The sequence below is a fragment of the Eleutherodactylus coqui genome, chromosome 2 (genome assembly GCF_035609145.1).
Source record: "Eleutherodactylus coqui strain aEleCoq1 chromosome 2, aEleCoq1.hap1, whole genome shotgun sequence".
Taxonomy (NCBI): Eukaryota; Metazoa; Chordata; class Amphibia; order Anura; family Eleutherodactylidae; genus Eleutherodactylus; species Eleutherodactylus coqui.
This window is the reverse complement of record NC_089838.1, coordinates 328,639,123-328,661,000: the sequence shown is the minus strand read 5'-3', so window position 1 is coordinate 328,661,000 and position 21,878 is coordinate 328,639,123. Positions and strand designations below refer to the sequence as shown.

The 21,878-nt window shown below is 46.5% G+C and overlaps 2 protein-coding genes across 2 annotated transcripts in view; one reads left to right on the top strand and one right to left on the bottom strand.

Annotated features, from left to right (window-relative positions):
• Positions 1-20,403, top strand: part of LOC136610316 (uncharacterized) — a gene marked incomplete at its 5' end in the record, with an annotated part of 30,354 nt that extends 9,951 nt beyond the window's left edge. The window contains 22 exons of the mRNA XM_066589547.1: positions 12,481-12,542; positions 13,817-13,909; positions 13,981-14,108; positions 14,208-14,348; positions 14,500-14,562; positions 14,984-15,139; positions 15,282-15,378; positions 15,470-15,687; positions 16,316-16,472; positions 16,593-16,801; positions 17,214-17,331; positions 17,405-17,610; positions 17,956-18,070; positions 18,143-18,312; positions 18,623-18,720; positions 18,795-18,898; positions 19,150-19,200; positions 19,333-19,513; positions 19,690-19,789; positions 19,957-20,047; positions 20,119-20,211; positions 20,291-20,403. Coding sequence (XP_066445644.1) covers positions 12,481-12,542; positions 13,817-13,909; positions 13,981-14,108; positions 14,208-14,348; positions 14,500-14,562; positions 14,984-15,139; positions 15,282-15,378; positions 15,470-15,687; positions 16,316-16,472; positions 16,593-16,801; positions 17,214-17,331; positions 17,405-17,610; positions 17,956-18,070; positions 18,143-18,312; positions 18,623-18,720; positions 18,795-18,898; positions 19,150-19,200; positions 19,333-19,513; positions 19,690-19,789; positions 19,957-20,047; positions 20,119-20,211; positions 20,291-20,403 — 2,764 coding nt within the window. The remainder of the gene's footprint in view (positions 1-12,480; positions 12,543-13,816; positions 13,910-13,980; positions 14,109-14,207; positions 14,349-14,499; positions 14,563-14,983; positions 15,140-15,281; positions 15,379-15,469; positions 15,688-16,315; positions 16,473-16,592; positions 16,802-17,213; positions 17,332-17,404; positions 17,611-17,955; positions 18,071-18,142; positions 18,313-18,622; positions 18,721-18,794; positions 18,899-19,149; positions 19,201-19,332; positions 19,514-19,689; positions 19,790-19,956; positions 20,048-20,118; positions 20,212-20,290) is intronic.
• Positions 1,287-8,893, bottom strand: RANGRF (RAN guanine nucleotide release factor). Its single transcript, XM_066593832.1, has 5 exons — positions 8,573-8,893; positions 5,727-5,843; positions 4,044-4,200; positions 3,817-3,911; positions 1,287-1,653 (listed from the first exon to the last, which is right to left on the bottom strand). The coding sequence occupies exons 1-5, from the start codon at positions 8,650-8,652 to the stop codon at positions 1,536-1,538; spliced, it is 567 nt and encodes a 188-aa protein (XP_066449929.1). The 5' UTR covers positions 8,653-8,893; the 3' UTR covers positions 1,287-1,535.
• Positions 20,404-21,878: the final 1,475 nt, after the last annotated feature.

The window sequence follows — 21,878 nt, the reverse complement described above, 5'->3', positions numbered from 1 at the left end:
TGCCCCTATGCACAAGAATATAACTACTATAATACTGCCCCCTATGTACTAGAATATAACTACTATAATACTGCCCCCTATGTACAAGAATATAACTACTATAATACTGCCCCCTATGTACAAGTATATGACTACTATAATACTGCCCCCTATGTACAAGAATAGAACTACTGTAATACTGCCCCTATGTACAAGAATATAACTACTATAATACTGCCCCTATGTACAAGAATATAACTACTATAATACTGCCCCCTATGTACAAGAATATAACTACTATAATACTGCCCCTATGCACAAGAATATAACTACTATAATACTGCCCCCTATGTACTAGAATATAACTACTATAATACTGCCCCCTATGTACAAGAATATAACTACTATAATACTGCCCCCTATGTACAAGAATATAACTACTATAATACTGCCCCCTATGTACAAGAATATAACTACTATAATACTGCCCCTATGCACAAGAATATAACTACTGTAATACTGCTCCCTATGTACTAGAATATAACTACTATAATACTGCCCCCTATGTACAAGAATATAACTACTATAATACTGCTCCCTATGTACAAGAATATAACTACTATAATACTGCCCCCTATGTACAAGTATATGACTACTATAATACTGCCCCCTATGTACAAGAATAGAACTACTGTAATACTGCCCCTATGTACAAGAATATAAATACTATAATACTGCCTCCTATGTACAAGAATATAACTACTATAATACTGCCCCCTATGTACAAGAATATAACTACTATAATACTGCCCCCTATGTACAAGAATATAACTACTATAATACTGCCCCCTATGTACAAGAATATAACTACTATAATACTGCCCCCTATGTACAAGAATATAACTACTATAATACTGGCCCCTATGTACAAGAATATAACTACTATAATACTGCCCCCTATGTACAAGAATATAACTACTATAATACTGCCCCTATGTACAAGAATATAACTACTATAATACTGCTTCCTATGTACAAGAATATAACTACTATAATACTGCCCCCTATGTACAAGAATATAACTACTATAATACTGCCCACTATGTACAAGAATATAACTACTATAATACTGCCCCCTATGTACAAGAATATAACTACTATAATACTGCCCCCTATGTACAAGAATATAACTAGTATAATACTGCCCACTATGTACAAGAATATAACTACTATATTACTGCCCGCTGTCCCTTGTATTAGCTGCGGTGTGAATACTTTTTATACATCATCATTCCATGCCATAACAGGTCTGTTAAATCTTTTATTATTACACTCTCTCGGTCGGTAGATGAAGCTTTATATCCGGGTCCTCTGCTGCGCTCTAGGTCAGTTCTAGAAGCGCCCATCACACATCATGCGCTGCAGCCTCCTGTCTGACATCACCCAGTGCAAGCCACCCAGTTACTGACGACGGACAATGGAGGGGCAAATAGCTGGTGCCAACATGCTAGAGCAGAATGGGAGACCAGTAGTCGTCATCATCATCATCATCATCATCATCCAAACACACCCGGATCGTGGAGCTGGAAACTCAACAGAAGACGATGGAAATCATCAAGGGTCCAAGCAGAAGTGTTCCCAGAAGTCTCAGCACCCGTACTGCTGCTGGCCGGACTGCAAGAGGAGACAATATAGATTATACTCATATCATATCTATATATCACCCTGCACGAGGGGGAGCAGACTCATAGCCCCCTTCTGTATAGATCACCCTGCAGGGGGAGGAGCAGACTCATAGCCCCCTTCTGTATATATCACCCTGCACGAGGGGGAGCAGACTCATAGCCCCCTTCTGTATATATCACCCTGCAGGAGGAGCAGACTCATAGCTCCCTTCTGTATATATCACCCTGCAGGAGGAGGACCAGACTCATAGCCCCCTTCTGTATAGATCACCCTGCAGGGGGAGGAGCAGACTCATAGCCCCCTTCTGTATATATCACCCTGCAGGAGGAGGAGCAGACTCATAGCCCCCTTCTGTATAGATCACCCTGCAGGGGGAGGAGCAGACTCATAGCCCCCTTCTGTATATATCACCCTGCACGAGGGGGAGCAGACTCATAGCTCCCTTCTGTATATATCACCCTGCAGGAGGAGGAGCAGACTCATAGCCCCCTTCTGTATATATCACCCTGCAGGAGGAGGAGCAGACTCATAGCCCCCTTCTGTATATATCACACTGCAGGGGGAGGAGCAGACTCATAGCTCCCTTCTGTATATATCACCCTGCAGGAGGAGGAGCAGACTCATAGCCCCCTTCTGTATATATCACACTGCAGGGGGAGGAGCAGACTCATAGCTCCCTTCTGTATATATCGCCCTGCAGGGGGAGGGGCAGACTCAAAGCTCCCTTCTGTATATATCACCCTGCAGGAGGAGGAGCAGACTCATAGCCCCCTTCTGTATATATCACCCTGCAGGGGGAGGAGCAGACTCATAGCCCCCTTCTGTATATATCATCCTGCAGAGGAGGAGCAGACTCATAGCTCCCTTCTGTATATATCACCCTGCAGAGGGAGGAGCAGACTCATAGCTCCCTTCTGTATATATCACCCTGCAGGAGGAGGAGCAGACTCATAGCCACCTTCTGTATATATCACCCTGCAGGAGGAGGAGCAGACTCATAGCCACCTTCTGTATATATCACCCTGCAGGAGGAGGAGCAGACTCATAGCCCCCTTTTGTATATATCACCCGCAGGAGGAGGAGCAGACTCATAGCTCCCTTCTGTATATATCACCCTGCAGGAGGAGGAGCAGACTCATAGCTCCCTTCTGTATATATCACCCTGCAGGAGGAGGAGCAGACTCATAGCCCCCTTCTGTATATATCACCCTGCAAGAGGAGGAGCAGACTCATAGCTCCCTTCTGTATATATCACCCTGCAGGGGGAGGAGCAGACTCATAGCTCCCTTCTGTATATATCACCCTGCAGGAGGAGGAGCAGACTCATAGCCCCCTTCTGTATATATCACCCTGCAGGGGGTGGAGCAGACTCATAGCCCCTTCTGTATATATCACCCTGCAGGAGGAGGAGCAGACTCATAGCTCCCTTCTGTATATATCACCCTGCAGGAGGAGGGGCAGACTCATAGCCCCCTTCTGTATATATCACACTGCAGGGGGAGGAGCAGACTCATAGCTCCCTTCTGTATATATCACCCTGCAGGAGGAGGAGCAGACTCATAGCTCCCTTCTGTATATATCACCCTGCAGGAGGAGGAGCAGACTCATAGCCCCCTTCTGTATATATCACTCTGCAGGGGGAGGAGGAGCAGACTCATAGCCCCCTTCTGTATATATCACCCTGCAGGAGGAGGAGCAGACTCATAGCCCCTTCTGTATATATCACCTTGCAGGGGGAGAAGCAGACTCATAGCCCCCTTCTGTATATATCACCCTGCAGGAGGAGGAGCAGACTCATAGCTCCCTTCTGTATATATCACCCTGCAGGAGGAGCAGACTCATAGCTCCCTTCTGTATATATCACCCTGCAGGAGGAGGAGCAGACTCATAGCCCCCTTCTGTATATATCACCCTGCAGGAGGAGGAGCAGACTCATAGCTCCCTTCTGTATATATCACCCTGCAGGAGGAGGAGCAGACTCATAGCCCCCTTCTGTATATATCACCCTGCAGGGGGGAGGGGCAGACTCATAGCACCCTTCAGTATATGTCACCCTGCAGGGGGAGGAGCAGACTCATAGCCCCCTTCTGTATATATCACCCTGCAGGGGGAGGAGCAGACTCATAGCCCCCTTCTGTATACATCACTTACTGGATAGCAACAGGGTCATTGAAGGTAACCAGGAGGTCGGTGGCGTGCTGCTGTATACGGAGTAGCGCCATATGCATCATCACGGTATTCTGCGCCTGCGGAGGAGGACATTAGTATATAAGTGGGAGCTTCTCCCGTACGGCACGTCAGTCACCTGCAGCTTGGGTCTACTACATATGTCAGTGCCTGCTGGGGTTGTGGTAGTATATACAGTGTACAGTACTTACCTCCTCATTGAACTTGGAGACTCGCTGGTGCCCTGTAAGTGCCCAGGCGCTGGAGCAGCTGGTGAGGGACAGCTGTGCCAGGGGAAGGGGCTCCACGCTCACCACCTCCGCTGCGCTCTGAGCATCATTGCTTGCAGCAACATCTTCAAAGTGATATCTGCAATTGAGAATGGGGAGGTTTGGGTGCGGAGGGGGCAACAAGTACCCGTGGGGGGGGCCCGATCATTACACCCAGCCATCCTGTAATGTGGAGGTGAGTCAAAAAACAAGGTCCGCTGCCTCATTTTATGTGTGTCCACGGCCTTACTTAGTTGAGGGGCTATCCCGGCAGTGCCCCCCGGGATACATCGGGGTGAGAGATGGTAGTGGCCAGCGCTTGTAACTGCAGGTGCTGCACTCGCTGTGAGACCTGCGCTTGCAATTACGAGTGCCGCCCGCTATACAGGGGTTGGAGCTGCTGCCTTCGCTGTGACCCTGATGTATTACAGGGGGCGCTGCTTCTTCTCTGGTGTGGCGGCACAGTGCAAAGTCAGTGACTGCTGAGCGATGTTTTGTAGGCTGCTACACTGAGAGAATACAGAATTGTGGTATGCTCTATACTGCCGCAATTTGCAGCATTCTGTAGCCCATGTTTCCCAATAGAGGCTTCCTTTTTGTTGCATCGCATTTGTTGACCGCTCTGCCGCACTCCTCCTCCGCAGCTCCGGCACTTGTCTGTAGTCTTCAGCCAGCGCTTCCTGGTGAGACGTTTAAAACCCCACCTCCAGGAAACAGTGGCTCTGATTGGCTGAGCTGTGGAGCTTGAGAACCAATCATTGCACCACTTGATGTACCAATCACAGCCATTGCATTGATTGGCTGTGATTGGTTTATCAAGCACTGCAGTGATTGGCTTAGCTGCAGCTCTCGAGCACCAATCACAGCCAGCGCTTCCTGGAGGCCTGGAATTTTGAACCCCCAAACCAGAAAGCGCTGGCTGAAAACTACAAGCAAGTGCAGGAGGTTCAGAGGAAGAAGTGCGGCGGAGCGGACAGCGCCTGTTAGGTCATGCATTACTTTTATATATTTCTTTAATGGCAGATAGGGCTTATTTTGGGGTCTGGGTTTATATTTCAAGGCTCACCCCCCCCCCCCCAAAAAAAAAGAGCCCTACAAAGTCGTGTGAGTTTGTAGCAACACAAAATTGCGATATCGCCATGAGAAAATGCAGTAATATTACACAGAACACAACTGCGATATCGCTGTCGCCTGTGTGAGAGAGGCCCAAAGGTTGTAGGGATGCTGCCTGGCCAGTAGGGGGTGCAGCTGCCCGGGGCTACTATAGTGGACACCATTACTACTGCAGCTAATTCTGCACTATGGGGGTCAGAATTAAGGCCGGTTCACAGGGGTGGAAGAGGTCTGTCGTAAAACTACGCTGCGCATTCACACAACCAGGAATCACACCCGTTTTGGGCCGCTCTGGAGTGTTTTCATGATGCACTCTGTATCTGCACCCGCCCCTTCACTCCATGAGGTTCTACAATGAATAAACAAAAACACTCATGTGAACGAACCCATTGAAAGCAGAGGGTTCTATTCACTGCGTATTAGGAGCGCAAAATGTGTCCGTCTATGAGGCTGCACTGACATCTAGTGGCCAATGTGAGAACTGCAATCAGTGGCAAACCTCAAATAGCTCACCTGGCAGCTTCTGGGTCCGACATCCCCTCCTGATACTCCAGCAGCTCCACGATGATGCTCTGGTCAGTGGCAGCGTGTGCGAACACCTCCTGGTTGTCGGGGATCTCCCGGAGGTCGCTGAGCGGAAACAAGGCAAAAATGGCCATTATCTGATTGGGAGCCACAGGAGCTGACAATCTAATGAGGGAGTGACCCCACAGGAGATATATACTCATCACCTATAGAACCACAAGAGCTGACCATCTCATACAGGAGTGACCCCCACATGAGATATATACCCATCACCTATAGAACCACAAGAGCTGACCATCTAATACAGGAGTGACCCCACAGGACATATATACACATCACCTATAGAACCGCAAGAGCTGACCATGTAATATAGAAGTGACCCAACAGTAATTATATATACCCATCACCTATAGAACCACAAGAGGTGACCATCTAATATAGGAGTGACCCCACAGGAGATATATACTCATCACCTATAGAACCGCAAGAGCTGACCATCTAATATAGGAGTGACCCCACAGGAGATATATACTCATCACCTATAGAACCACAAGAGCTGACCATCTAATACAGGAGTGACCCCACAGTAATTATATATACCCATCACCTATAGAACCACAAGAACTGGCCATCTAATACAGGAGTGACCCCACAGGGGATATATACTCATCACCTATAGAACCGCAAGAGCTGACCATCTAATATAGGAGTGACCCCACAGGAGATATATACCCATCACCTATAGAACCACAAGAGCTGACCATCTAACACAGGAGTGACCCCACAGTAATTATATATACCCATTACCTATAGAAGCACAAGAACTGGCCATCTAATACAGGAGTGACCCCACAGGGGATATATACTCATCACCTATAGAACCGCAAGAGCTGACCATCTAATATAGGAGTGACCCCACAGGAGATATATACCCATCACCTATAGAACCACAAGAGCTGACCATCTAACACAGGAGTGACCCCACAGTAATTATATATACCCATTACCTATAGAAGCACAAGAACTGGCCATCTAATACAGGAGTGACCCCACAGGGGATATATACTCATCACCTATAGAACCGCAAGAGCTGACCATCTAATATAGGAGTGACCCCACAGGAGATATATACCCATCACCTATAGAACCGCAAGAGCTGACCATCTAACACAGTAGTGACCCCACAGGAGATATATACCCATCACCTATAGAACCACAAGAGCTGACCATCTAACACAGGCGTGACCCCACAGGAGATATATACCCATCACCTATAGAACCACAGGAGCTGACGATCTAATGCAGGAATGACCCCACAGGAGATATATACCCATCACCTATAGAACCACAAGAGCTGACCATCTAATATAGGAGTGACCCCACAGGAGATATATACCCATCACCTATAGAACCGCAAGAACTGACCATGTAATGCAGGAGTGACCCCACAGTAATTATATATACCCATCACCTATAGAACCACAAGAGCTGACCATCTAACACAGGCGTGACCCCACAGGAGATATATACCCATCACCTATAGAACCACAGGAGCTGACGATCTAATGCAGGAATGACCCCACAGGAGATATATACCCATCACCTATAGAACCACAAGAGCTGACCATCTAATATAGGAGTGACCCCACAGGAGATATATACCCATCACCTATAGAACCGCAAGAACTGACCATGTAATGCAGGAGTGACCCCACAGTAATTATATATACCCATCACCTATAGAACCACAAGAGCTGACTATCTAATACAGGAGTGACCCCACATAATTTATATACCCATCACCTATAGAACCATAGGAGCTGACCATCTAATACAGGAGTGACCCCACAGGAGATATATACCCATCACCTATAGAACCACAAGAGCTGACTATCTAATATAGGAGTGACCCCACAGGAGATATATACTCATCACCTATAGAATCGCAAGAGCTAACCATGTAATATAGAAGTGACCCAACAGTAATTATATATACCCATCACCTATAGAACCGCAAGAACTGACCATGTAATGCAGGAGTGACCCCACAGTAATTATATATACCCATCACCTATAGAACCACAAGAGCTGACCATCTAACACAGGAGTGACCCCACAGGAGATATATACCCATCACCTATAGAAGCACAAGAGCTAACCATCTAACACAGGAGTGACCCCACAGTAATTATATATACCCATTACCTATAGAAGCACAAGAGCTGACCATCTAATGCATGAGTGACCCCACAGGAGATATATACCCATCACCTATAGAACCATAGGAGCTGACCATCTAATGCAGGAGTGACCCCACAGGAGATATATACCCATCACCTATAGAACCACAAGAGCTGACCATCTAATACAGGAGTGACCTCACAGTAATTATATATACCGATCACCTATAGAACCACACGAGCTGACTATCTAATACAGGAGTGACCCCACAGGAGATATATACCCATCACCTATAGAACCACAAGAGCTGTCCATCTAATATAGGAGTGACCCCACAGGAGATATATACTCATCACCTATAGAACCGCAAGAGCTGACCATCTAATGCAGGAGTGACCCCACAGTAATTATATATACCCATCACCTATAGAACCACAAGAGCTGACTATCTAATACAGGAGTGACCCCACATAATTTATATACCCATCACCTATAGAACCATAGGAGCTGACCATCTAATACAGGAGTGACCCCACAGGAGATATATACCCATCACCTATAGAACCATAGGAGCTGACCATCTAATGCAGGAGTGACCCCACAGGAGATATATACCCATCACTTATAGAACCATAGGAGCTGACTATCCATACCTGATATCCTGTATATTGGTGGGCAGAACAGCAGAGAACGCTCCCCCAAACAGAGGCCGCCGATCAGCACCTCCTGCCATTGCTATACCGGTGATTGGAGCCAGCAGAAGCCCGCACGACTTCTACAAGCAGAGAAGTGACATAAAACTACATTTCCCGTCATGCATCGGGAAGAGGTCTGGCTACTTCCGGTCCTAGAACGTGTTCAGATCTCTTCTCCGACTTCTGATACAATTGTGTAGAATTGGAATTTACAATTATGGAGAACTAAGGAATCACTAAGTCACGTGGAGACGAGGTCACGTGCTGCCATAGCGAGTGTGGACTGTACGCATGCGCGTTTGCAACGGTTTAACACCCGGATATAACTGTAAGGGCACTGCACATGCGCAGTTACAACTCTTCGCCGATTAACCCTTTCATCACAGTTACTATAATAGTATTGTAGATTTGTTCCCAAAAATGTCGCTGTTTTATGTCCTTTATTTTTTGCACCGCCGTTGCCATTTCTTGTCATAATTTTTTTAACCAAAACAATGCAACAAAATTAAATAATTTCACTTGGTTTACGCCATTTTTTCCCACCAATCAATAAAGTAGTGGTGTACTTGTAAGGAGACCGCAGGGGCGGGCCCACTGTAAGGGAGGCTTGCCTTCATACAATCTCGCCATTTACGTTTGCGTCTTCGTGATCGTCATGGTTACGATGAGCTGCTTTTTTCATACACATTTTACCCAAGCAGCATCTCAGCCCACAGAACGGCGCGTCTCCCGGATAAACAGGTCGCGTTGTCGCGGCGCCGCTGTTTGTTATTATGGGGAGAGTCCAATAAAAAACGTATATTTTCCCCTCCATTGTGGTTTAGCAGGGGGCTCCGCCAGCACGAGCGGGTTGTTGCTTAGCAACAGACGCTGCGGCGACCAGGTGACACAGTGGGATCTCCTTCGTGATACGGGAATCTGTTGTCGGCCGCATTGCTACGGCAGCGCTGGGGGTTAGTTCTGATTGGGCGAATTATCAAGTGCTCGCCATTAGCACATCGCGATTCTCTGCTATTTACAAACAAGCCTTGTTTAAGGTAAAAACATGGCGTTTCGGCTGTCAGTTTGATGCGTTTGTGAACCGCAGCACAAAAAATGCAATCAAAAAGATGTAGTTTCTAAAAATCGTGTGCGGCCATTAAAATCGCGTGCTATTGTAGTAAACGCAGGCATTAAAAAAGCACGTGGTTTTTAATGAGTTTTTTTTCCCACTGCGGCTCACAAATGCATCAAAATCGCCATGTGTGAACGCAGCCGTAAGCCGACTCCACAGGCGCGTACGCGAATTTGCTCGTTAATGAGCGTGGCATTTCTGGAGAATGAGCTGTGGTTTATTGCGCACGCATCGGCGTATTTTACTGTACTTTTTGCACCCCAAGACATGTTCATCTACGTGAGGCAAACAAAGATGCGCCGATTGAAGTGGCTAATTAGTCTTAATGAATTCCGGGTGTGTTCTTTTTCCTGCGCAATTTTGCAGTGTTTCATACATCTTCTTGCGTATTGCGCACCCTCATTGACTTCTATGGGAACCTTGGTGCGCAAATACTCAGAAAAATACATGTTCTATTTTTCTTTTGCGCAACCAAAATGCGCACACAAAATACGGAAATGTAAGCAACGCCATTGAAATGAAAGGGATCTATTCTCTGCACAGTAGGCCACAAATACATCCGCGTGTAGCCGGCCTCCGGGCGTAAACACATGACCGCGTGTCCTTAATCACGCCCGCAGAACATCATGAAACAAAATCGTTGATTTCACTGGTTTCGTTTTGACTAGCGGGATTCTGGCGTGATATCACTACGCGGGAGGAAGCCGGACGCGCCCAGTAGTTGGTATATGGGCGGGACCCATCTTTCCTTTTCCGTTCTTTACCGCGCGCCATATTGCAAAGTTTAAATGGTAAAAAAACTGTTTTTGACATGTTCGTGCGCAAATACGCTCGGCCGCGGTGAGGATACGAGTCTTTATAGTGCGATTATACACGTGTTGGCAGCGGCCACCAGCGCTTGTATTTGCCCAACAATTGCCATACCGGTCCTGCAGGCACGGGGCTCATTCACACGGACGTTGCGATTTTTGGAAAAATCACATGAATGAGGGAAAGCTGCAACCACATCACAACTAAATCTCGCGTTTCGTCGCCTATTCAGACGGTTCAGCGCGGCATGTATACACCACAGCCTTGTATTCCGTCAGCTGGGGGACAGTTTAGCGCAGCTACGCTGTCTCCCCCTCCCCTGGCCGGCTGATCGCGGTGATAGAAGCTCCTATAGAAGCCTATAGGAGCTGCTGGTAGAGGGAGGTGGGGGGAGTCTAGCAGCACGAGCGTGATCACAGCCAAAATATGGGCAAGACCTATCTTTTCCGGCCCGCGTAAAGGCAGCCGGCCGGAATCGGCACCGTATATGCTATCTCATCCGGCCGGCCAATTTTACGCGCCAGAAAATCGCCCATGTGAAGAAGTGCATTGGAATCCAACGCTTCAGATGGTCGCGATTGTCGGCCGACATTTCATGGCGTTCGTGTGAATAAGGCCGCCTTCTCACATGGCGGGATCACTGCAGGCATTCCACAATGGAATCCTATAGCGATTCCACAACACCTAAATGGCGCGGCTTTGGCTGTGTTCTTACCTGCGAGACGTCTATCTTGACACGTATCCGCGGCTCAAAACCAAGAGTTCACAGGAGCGTATTCTGATGAAGGTTTTTTCCGCCCCGTTAAATACGCCGTGTGAACGCACCCGAGCGCACGTCACATGGGAAGGATGCTCTGCAGAATGTCTACGAGGGACATCCGCAGCTGAAAGTCGGCCAAAAAACCGCCACCATTTGGCATACTGGGGGATTAAATTCCGCACCGCATGTCAGTTCCAGCACAGGTTTTGCGCATCTTTCTTCTGCAGCGTGTGGATGAGATTTCGAAAATCTCCTCCACTTTGCTGTTTGTGTAGAGGGTCCGCATGGAAAATCCACTGCAAATCCGCCCGGTGTGAACATGGCCTTAGACGCGCGCAATTCACGATGAGCACGAAGAATCCAACATTGTACGGATTTTGGCGATCGTATCACATGACACGACACATTATCCTATAGGAACATAGCACCCCACAGCAGTCCATACAGCAGCCCCACTGGGAGGCCCTGATTAGTAATTAGTGATTATAATTGCCGCCACCTGCCGCCCCGTTATAAGAGCCGCCCGGGCGCTCCCTGCTCCATCCTGCCTGGCTGAGCTCCTGTTGGACCAGGTGCCCTAGCCATGTATGCCGCACTCCTCACTGGGTAGGTTATATTGGGTGGCTGTATTACTTATCTGGTACTACAAGTTCCAGCAGTGTAGTTTTTCTTGGTCTGTGAGGTTTGGTTTTGTCTTGGTGCCACCAGGCCTGGCATGGTGTTGTACCCTGAGCCCATACAGCTGGTGCCTAGTACAACTTCTCCTAGCTTGAGGTTGGACTGCTTCTTCCTCTGAGCCTATACGGATGGTGGACAGTGCTGCTATGGCTAGCTTGTCCTTCTAACACTGATTGACTACCTTCAGGTTTTGCTGGTGCCCAATACTACTTGCGCTCTATCCTGGGTTTATATAGCTGGTGCCTGGTACAACTTCCACCCCAAGTTCAGTAGTTCTTCTGTCTTGATGTGGTATACTCTGCACAGTACAACTTCCATTGCTGTCTATAGGGGGTGCTGGTCCTCCTCTGAGGTTTCCTCTTGACTTGTAGTTCATATGTAGTACCACTTCTCATAACCCCATGACTACTTCTTGGTGACTCTTCTGGTGCACAGTACAACTTTTTGCAGATACACTGTAACATTAGATATACAAGTTACTTCATGTGGCTATCTTGTTTTCAGAGTGGCCTTGCTGTGTCTGAGCGCCCCCTGTTTGGCACAACAACTCCGGACTCTTCCTCCGGGTAAGCGACTCTTCTTCTTTTTTTTTTTTTTTTTATTCAAAGGAGTTGTCCAGCTATTAACTACTCATGGTTTATCCTTGGATAATCAGTATTAGATTGGTGGTCTATTGCCTGGTATGCCCTGCCAGGCAGCTATATGCCAGGCCAACCTGCTCATGACTTTAGCTGATTTTTGTAGGAAGCAGACAGCTCTGTTCTTGGTGTAGCGGCCAGGCTTGGTATTGCAGCCGAAGTACGCAGTCATTTCAATGACTGCAATACTATGTCTGGCCACTACGGTAGGAACAGAGTTGCCTGTTTCCTGTAGAATGCAGTTCAGTGCACTGGCCCAACAAATAGCTGCTTGATAATGGATCCCCACCATCAACCACTGATGACTTATCCCCCCCCCTTCCTTCTACTGTCCAGTTTGCAAAACTATACCCACCTTCCATACCATGCAACAGACTTGGTGCATGTTCAGATCTCATTATGGTCTGGTCAGGGTTTCAGCCTGCAAAGGGCATCCTGACTGCGACCTAAGAATCCATCTCTGCCATTAGTGGGAAATGCTAAGTAGTTTGTTTTTTGTTTTTTTTAAATAAAACCTTATTCTCAATTTTTAACTAAAGGGGTTTTATGAACAAAAATTGCTGATGGGTCCCCAGCAATTAACTATTGATGACCTACCACTTGGGATCCTTGACAATCAGTGGGGCTAGCTGTAGTCATCGGGAGTGGAAATCACATAGCAGGCTTCACTTTGAAGTGGAATAGTGCCAGTGATTTCAGCAATGTCCACCCCGGAGTTGAAGGCGGTCACATAGCAGATTTAACCTCCATTAACTGAAATGGGAGTGTAGTTGGCTATGGTGCTAATGCTCCCAGCCCCACTACACTGACAGCTATAGGATCCTGAGTGCTGGGTCGCCAGTGATTAATTATTGATGACCTAACCTGAGGATGTCATCAACTGACTTGCATTGCACACTCTAAATGCTCTTCCTCATAATCTGAATTGGTGTAGATGTCCCCCATGTAACTTGTATTGGGTTGGCATGTCTTTAACACTAACCATCTAGTGGCCTAGCATACATCATGTGGTGACCTTTTGAGTTGGTTTTGGCCATGGGTGTCTAGTGGGGTAGATGGGGATATCACCTTAGTGCTGAGGCTTGGAAGACCTTCTTAGAGTACCATAACTGTCTCTTCTGTATGAGGACAACTACCACTATCTGAGTGACTCTACTTGTCCAGAGTTGCTTTTGAGGGTCTTCTCTACTCCTGTTGACCAGATGTCTACAGTACAGAATGTCGGCCGCGATTGTTTTGGATCTGGGTGGACAAAACTTTCTTTGGAGCTGGGCCATGGCAGCTGGAGGCACTGAGTAAGTAAAGCATTCATGCTGTTGTGTCTGGGAGACATCTCCATGTTATCTTATGAGCTTCTTTGTTGCAGATGATACTGGATTTGCAGATGTGATGCAGACAAACCGGGCCGCACAATGTGGCTACACAATTACTGAAGATGTCTATGGCAATGTTGAAATCAGGATATCCATCTTTGGCTGCTGGGTGAGAAATACGGTAAGTTCCCCCAAAACGCTTGAACCTAGGTTATCTACATGAGGTTGGGAAGTCCTCGCTGACCATTTCTGATCCATTACTCTTCTGGATTGACTTTAGAATGATAAGCAGTTCGATGTGAAGTTGCAATTTAGGGTTAACCAAGATGGTCTAATCATCATCTATCCAGTATCCATGTCCTGCACCCCTGTTGAGCCCTGGGATGTGAGGGAGATTGTCTGTGAAGAGAACTACATGGAGGTGAGGTCTATAAACGTTATATATCCCACAATTGCCCTTTATCTGCTCAACCATCCCCCAAATCAGCTGTTGGGTTTTAACAGATTTACAGTTCTAACCAAACTTTTTTTTTTTTTTTTCTCCCCCCCCCCCCCCCCCCCCTTCTATCTAGGTGTCTGTCACTAGGGTTATACCACCTTTCTTGTTAAAGAGTCTTTATCTGACTGGACCTGTGGTGAGTCTTGGGTCCTGAATGGAGACCAAAAAAAAAACACGGCATGCAAAAAATCCTATGCGCTCACTTTGGGTTGAGACCTGCCTGGCCACCCTATCCATGGAGATGTATGTAGCTACCTAGTGACTTTCTTGGGTAGGGTCTAATGCTCATTCACTTTGTGATCTATAGATGTGGCCTATATTCTGGTATTTCTAGTTGCAAGGGAATGTCCAAAGTAGACAGCACTCTAAATTTTTTTTATTTTTTTTTCCTGGGTTTCCTTATGCAAAGTGTGGTCTTAAGACATCTGCTAGTTCTCAAACTGATGCCCAAGCCAATTGGGTGCTACTTGGATTCTTATCACTGAATATGGCTCTATCTTGCATAGAAATCTCTTCTGCTCAGTAACCTTTTCTGAAACTTGTCTTTACAATCATAGCAAGGTATCCCTCAGAAGTGGCAAGTTTGGTTCAACAATTCTAATGCACCTATCTCAGCTAAAGATGCCATCAACAAGGGCTATGGGGTTAATGCAACGGTGACTAGAGTGGTCTTCAGGGCCCCATACAACACCTCAGAATCCAAGGTTGTGGAGGTAAGGGGCACCAGTGATACTGGTGGGTTAACTTTATCATCTGGATGTTGGTCTAGTACAGCTAAAAGCTTGGGATGACTGCAGGAGTTTGACTCCACTGTGAACTAATGTTGGCCATGTTGCCTTCGTAACTTCTTCCTAGGTTGGTAAATTCCACCTTGATGTTGTTGAAAGCAATATGTGGTATTCTCAAACACTACTTCGGATCATTGTGGACACGACAGTTGCCTGTCCTAACGGTAAGTGTCCTAAAATAAACCTGTTGGAGTCTACAATTTCTCGAAGTGTGCCGTAATACGCGTCTAAATCACTGATCTCCATCCTGGGCAGATCCTCCAGTGTTTACAGCTTCTGCGCTCTCCTGGTTGTCTCCGACAGTCCTCAGCACTCTAGTCAGTGGACATGTCAGTAATAACAAACTTGATATGGGGATCAATGGAAAAATCCTAAACGAATCCGTAATTGAGGAAAACTCCTACATATTTCAGAATGACTTGAATGAAGTGGAGGTGACCATTCCATACGGAGCTCCTGGTGGCTATCTAGAGGTTGGTGGACATAAAATGCAGTTTTTCAAGGAAGGGGGGGGGGGTAATTAATATTCTTGGAATCAGTGGTAAGCGCCCCCTCCAGTTTTCTGATAGTTGGCCACATGGTCTAAAGTCCTGGAGATAAACCGCTGTACTCAACTGGTTCCACCCTAGACTATTAGATAAGCCCAGATTATAAGGAACTAAGACACCTTTCAACTAGGCTTGTCTATCTCTAGGAGTCCAGGACACGTCAAGTATTAGGCATGTTTCTTTCCTGGGGCAAAAAAAGATGAACTTGCCCATACTTTCTCCAAATTGATCAATGCAGGTGATGCATAGACCTTTAACTCGGGTTAACTTCCCTAAATAAAGTCTTTGGCTCATCGATGGTGGCCTTGCTCTCTGCCAGTTTCCTATTAACCTGAAGCTATTGGAAGGCAGTCATACATACTCCACCCCATAATCGTAATGCTCCACAATTTGCTTAGCAGTCTATAGAAATTTGCTTCCTCCCTCTCCTTCCTGCTTTGACACTTAAAGTTAAAAACCCACCTGCCTTCATACCTCACTTTCTACAGAGGAAGTGCCACCTGGGTATCATATTGCTCTTATACTTATCCCAGGCCTTGTCTTGTATTTGCAGAGTGACATTGTGAATAACACTTACACAACTGTATACAGCATCCACCTCTTCCTGAAGCGCCAATGGCTGGGCATCAATGAAGATGACTCCACCACACATACCTCTTACAAACCCATTGTTGCCCCACTGACTATTCATAGTCCTTTCTTTCTGGACCGTAAGTATGAGCCTTAAATCTAGATTGGTTACAAGGTGGAAGTGGTGCTTGGATAAACTCCTGGCACAGGATGTCTACCTACTGCAGTCATGAGACTGTTTACCTCTTTAACTCTTCCAGACACCTTAAAAGACGACCGCTACTTTAACGTGTCCCTGGGCAACTTCTATCCTGATGTGAACATGAAGTCCTTTATCATCCGTGGTGTACCACTCGCCCTTAATGAATTAATGCCAAGACAGATGACCACGGCAACTGCTATAAATCCCAACAATACCCAAGTCTTTTACCTTACAGTACCATTCTCGGATCCTGTCGTGGAACAGATGGTAAGAACTGGACTGTCACCACTGGGGTTAAATTCAATGGGGCTGCAGTAACTCACAATCTGTGGACAAGTGTGGTGCAGTCTGGCATGGGAGGAATCTCATCCCCCTCAACACCAAAAAAAGTTAACCAACTGATACAGAATTACATCCTATTGTAGAGCTTAAAAGGGATGTCAAACCAAGAAGTTGCATTTGTTGAGGCAGCTCTCTTCTATCTTCACAGGGGATCTCAAAGGTCCCCAAATGTATAGACCAGTGGTATGTATGTCCAACTCTCCAGTCATATGGGAGACCTTCAGGATCCTCTAATCTCATAACTTGTAGTTGAACACCCATCAGTTGATGGGACAACACCTTAAATAGTGGCACTTTAGATCACCATATCCTAATTCATGTTCTTAATACTTTCTAGTATCTTGGTGGCTTTAAAAGAAGGTATAGACTCTACGTGACCTACATCATGACCCTCATACACAAAAACAAGGACTTCACATACACAGATGTGGTGGAATGTGAGATCGAGGATGTTGGTGAGTCTTGTTCCCCCATGTACAACTATATACTTCATGTATGGACACCCTACAAACTTGTGGTTTCTCCTAGTACCCCCAGTCATCACCAGTTCCTGTACAAAGGACCAGCTAATCGTGACTGTGAAAAGAGGAAACGTGGACTACTACTGGCTTCCATACATCCGTGACCTTCCCCTGAACAACGCCCTTATTGCCTCTCAGGGGATCACTGTGCAGAACTCAGAAACCTCCCTCAACATCATGGTGCCTTATACATCTGTTGGCTTGATCTACGAGGTAACCCCCTCCCCAGAGATGCAGCTCATTTTTGCAGACTACCACTGACTTGTGGGGGTCATACATCAGGGTTTGTATGCATTTGGAAGGGTTCTTCTGGCCTCCAGTCCAAAAGCAGACACTTAGACCTTGCAGTAGAATATCTGCCTCTGGTAGCTAGTTGGGGCTTTCTAAATGTAGACTCTGCCAGCCATCAGTCCCCCCACAGCAGGTGCATCGCATGAATGGGCTCTTATGAATGGCCTGTTTGGGTTTCCAATAGATTGGCCTGGTCAACCACTAGGGAGGTTGAGTAGATAGCATCATAACTTACAACATTGATTTGCACTTTCATTCACTCTTCAGGCAGTCAAGTTGTCAGGCTCTCTTGTGAGCTTAAACTTCACCTTAAGGAACAACCAAACTCAAGAAATGATGGCCTCACATACCTTAAGATGCAAATTCCCTACAAGGAGTCTGCGTGAGTAGCTTTTCACTTTATGACCACATTGCCTATCAAATGCTAAATGTCTAACTTGACTCTTCATCCTAGTCTGCCTCTCCAATGGTACAATGATCGCTGTGGTCAACAGCACAGTTACAAAACCTGCATTTGATGCCCGTATGGCCCATTTAAGGGATCCCACCTGCACTCCTCAGGAGGCTACTAACAAGAGGGCACTCTTTAACTTTGCAGCCTACACATGTGGGACCACACGCCAGGTAAGAACTTTGTTTCTTCTGCAATTTGATGTAAAGTAGTCTTAAAGAGTTAATTACTTTTTAGGGAATTCCCAAAGCGTCCTGTAATAAGCCACTACCATCGACTTAACACCCACTCCCAAAACGGGGTGGAAGGTCTTTAGTGGTTCCTAGATTCCTGGTGTGGGGTGAAGTCAGTCCTCCTGGTAGTCTACCAGTCCCTATAGTTTAACCAACTATCTAAAGTTATAGGCTGTTAAGGACCCTTAGTTTAAGGTGCTGTGTAACAAGCTACTTCAAGATGTCTAAAATCTAACCTCCCTACTTCCAGTTTGACAGTGACTACCTGATATATGAGAATGAAGTGACATTTGACCGTCAGGTTCTGTTTCCACAACAACCGATCATCTCCAGGGATTCTTCATACAGGTGATCTGACTTCTCATATCTGATGGCTCTCAAACTTGCAGAGACAGCTTCTAACATTTGCCATCACATTGTAGGTTGACTGTGCGCTGCAGATACCCCATCAGAGACACTCTATGGCTGAGTGGTCAGTATAGAAGTGGGGTTGTCAAGTCGGGATTTACAGAGACCCGATCAAGAGGTGACTAAATATCTCCTGTGTCCTGTCTGGGGTTGGTTCTTCTGGGTTCTTGGTATCTTCATGGCTTCTGGTCATCCTTGCCCTTAGATTTCAAGGAGATAGAACTAACTGGGTCATCAGTTCCTGGGTCACTAACCATAACTGGTCTACAACCCACATACTCTCTTTAAATTAAAGGTGCTGAATAGTTAAACTTCTAACATAACTTAATCCTACATAACAGATGGCTTGACTACTGCTTTGTCTTCCAGTGTTGCGGAGAAGGACCAGGGCTCATGTTGCTGAGCTGAAACTTGCTAAAGGTAGGGTATAGTGGTAGAGGGCCTCTGCATTTGCACATGGTCGCTGGGTTATGCTATAGACCTTATTGGGAGGGATCCTCCATTTCACTATCTCTAGTCCGTCAACATTACATAAGTCATCTCTACCCACAGATACAAGCTTCAAAGCCTTTTACCAGAATGAAGACTTCCCAGTATTGGTGCAGCCTGCTGATGTTCTCTACTTCCAGGCAGATGTCCAGAGTCCTGAACCTACTGCTGTACTCAAGGACTGTTGGGCTTCAACTTCCTCAGGCCAAGATGGGATCACACAGTGGGATCTGATAGTGGATGGGTGAGTAGACCTGCAGGGTGCAGAACCTCTAGCGTGTGTACTTGAACTTGGTGCCTCCATACTGCCTGGTGTGTCTCAACAAGATGATGTAACTTGGAGCTAACTCCATGTGGACCTTTAAAAAGATTTCCCCTCCCTCATGACATATTAATCCGCTACTGTGTTCCACTCCTTAGATGTGGTGTACTGGCAGAGACCTTTTCCTCTGAAGTCCAGACATCTCCTGATCAGTCGCCCAGATTCATTGTGACTCTTCATGAAGCCCCAACCAGTCAAGTAAGGAAAAGGGGCAGGGGTGATGGATTTCCCTTGTATTGATGCTGCATTTTCTTCATATTCTGTCTTTAATGCTTATTTTGCTATTCACTTTTTTTTTTCTTTCATTTCTGCAGTCCTTTTGTTTATTTTTGAGTAACATAAATGGTTTCCACCTTCCTCTTCAGCTCTTGATACACTGTACCGTCATAGTCTGTGATGCCACCACACAGCCTGAGGGCTGTCCCCAAACCTGCAACCAGACAGAGCGCCTCATGGGTACGTGGAGGGAGTTTGTGGAATCGTTATGTTAGTGTTGATATGTTAATGAGGTATTCTCTGCTTTTAAGGTAAGAGATCTGCTCACCTGCCAACTGAAGTGGTATCTGCTGGTCCCATCCAAATCATGGCCAGACACACTGGTGTGGTCTATCAGGAAGTTGGTGCGTGTCATACCATAGTTCACCACTGGAGGCATCAGTTCTCATTGGGTTAATGCATCCTTTCTCTTTTCCCCTACAGACAAAGAAACCTCTTGGTCCACATGGACCTGGGTGCTGTCGCTTGGACTGGCCATAATCTCTGCTTTTACTGTTGCAGCCGTATTCCTTGCTGTTCGCAACTTTATACAGTGAATAAAATATGATTTCTAAAATGAATGACTTGGTGGGTTTATTGCTACAGTGGAGATCGGCTGGGGGGGGTTTAAGAACTAGAGTTGGATGGCGTTCATGTAGGACTGGCCCCACTGGTGTTATCCTATAACGCAGAATAAAGGCTGTTTATAGGAAGAGCAATAGTGCTAGAGTCAAACTATAGGACTCCTTATTGGAGCTGCAGTAGTCCCAGAAGTGGGGTGTTTAGTTGTATCCCACATGTCGGGGTGTCTGCCACCTCCCAAAACAAGTCTATGGAAAGAAAAATGCTAAATATTCTGTTTGGAGGGGCATTGTTTGCATTAATAGCCATAATGCCAACACTAACATCTGGCCCTGGTTCATTTCCCGAACACAAGTTGTGAAACCACCGGAGGTCCAAGTCTTGTGCTGCTGATGTGATTGGGACGGCAGCAAGCCTTCAGCTGTGGAGGAATGGCTCTGGGTTGCTTCTTACCATATTGAATAGCTTTGATTACACATCCTGATCACACAGCTGCCATAGTAGGGGAGGAGCAGTTTCTCCTCTGCACTGCTGCCAATCAGTACCGCTGGCTGGTGGACGCGGGGAGCAGCAGTAGTTCTGCTGGTGCTCACCACCAATGGGCTTCCTCCCACTGTACCAGTACTCTGCTTCCTGCTGTGAAGAGTTTTATGGTGTGCCGCTCAACCCAAGGGATCTGCTCCCAATGACTGACCTGCAGCAGAAAAATTAATAGCAGATCTGCCACATAAGAACCTGAAAGCAAGGAGGATTTGGGGACTTTCACACAGGCTGCAGTTAGTCCTTGTGGACCCTTCTGCATGATGTTATCCCGGGGAGCGTAGGCCATGTCATTAAGGGGTTAAATAATGTATTAACTTCCTTCTCTGGGTCATTACGACGCATGGATACCACATGTGTGATTGTATTTTTGATTTTTTTTTACAAAGTAAAGGGAGACAAGTATTTTTATAATTTTTTTTTAATTTTTTTTTTTTTTCCCTTTAGGGGACTTCCACAGGGACCCATCAGGACCCCCTGATCACATTCCAGGGGTTTGATGGTGACAGCCCTTTACATGCCGCAGTGACATAGACTGCAGCATGTAAAGGGTTAACACAGCAGAGATCGGAGGTTTTCTCTGATCTCTGCTGTAAGCGCTGGTACCTAGCTGTCGTCTGACAGCCAAGCACCAAGCTCTCCCTGCCACAGAGACCATTGGCTTGCTTCTGACAAGCCGATGGTCTCTATGGCAACCTGTAAACAAAGCAGGAGATTGCCGGCATATCGGGGACATCTTCTGCTGGTTTTTCAAAGCCCTTGCTTTGTTCTCTGTGGGTCTGTGCAGGCAGAGCACACTGTCACAGCTTGTGGCATTGTGCTCTGCAGCTCCCATGATGATACATAGCCCGGAAATCTTCCGGACTATGTCGCTATGAGCAGTGGAGCTCATCCCGGAAAATTTCTGGGC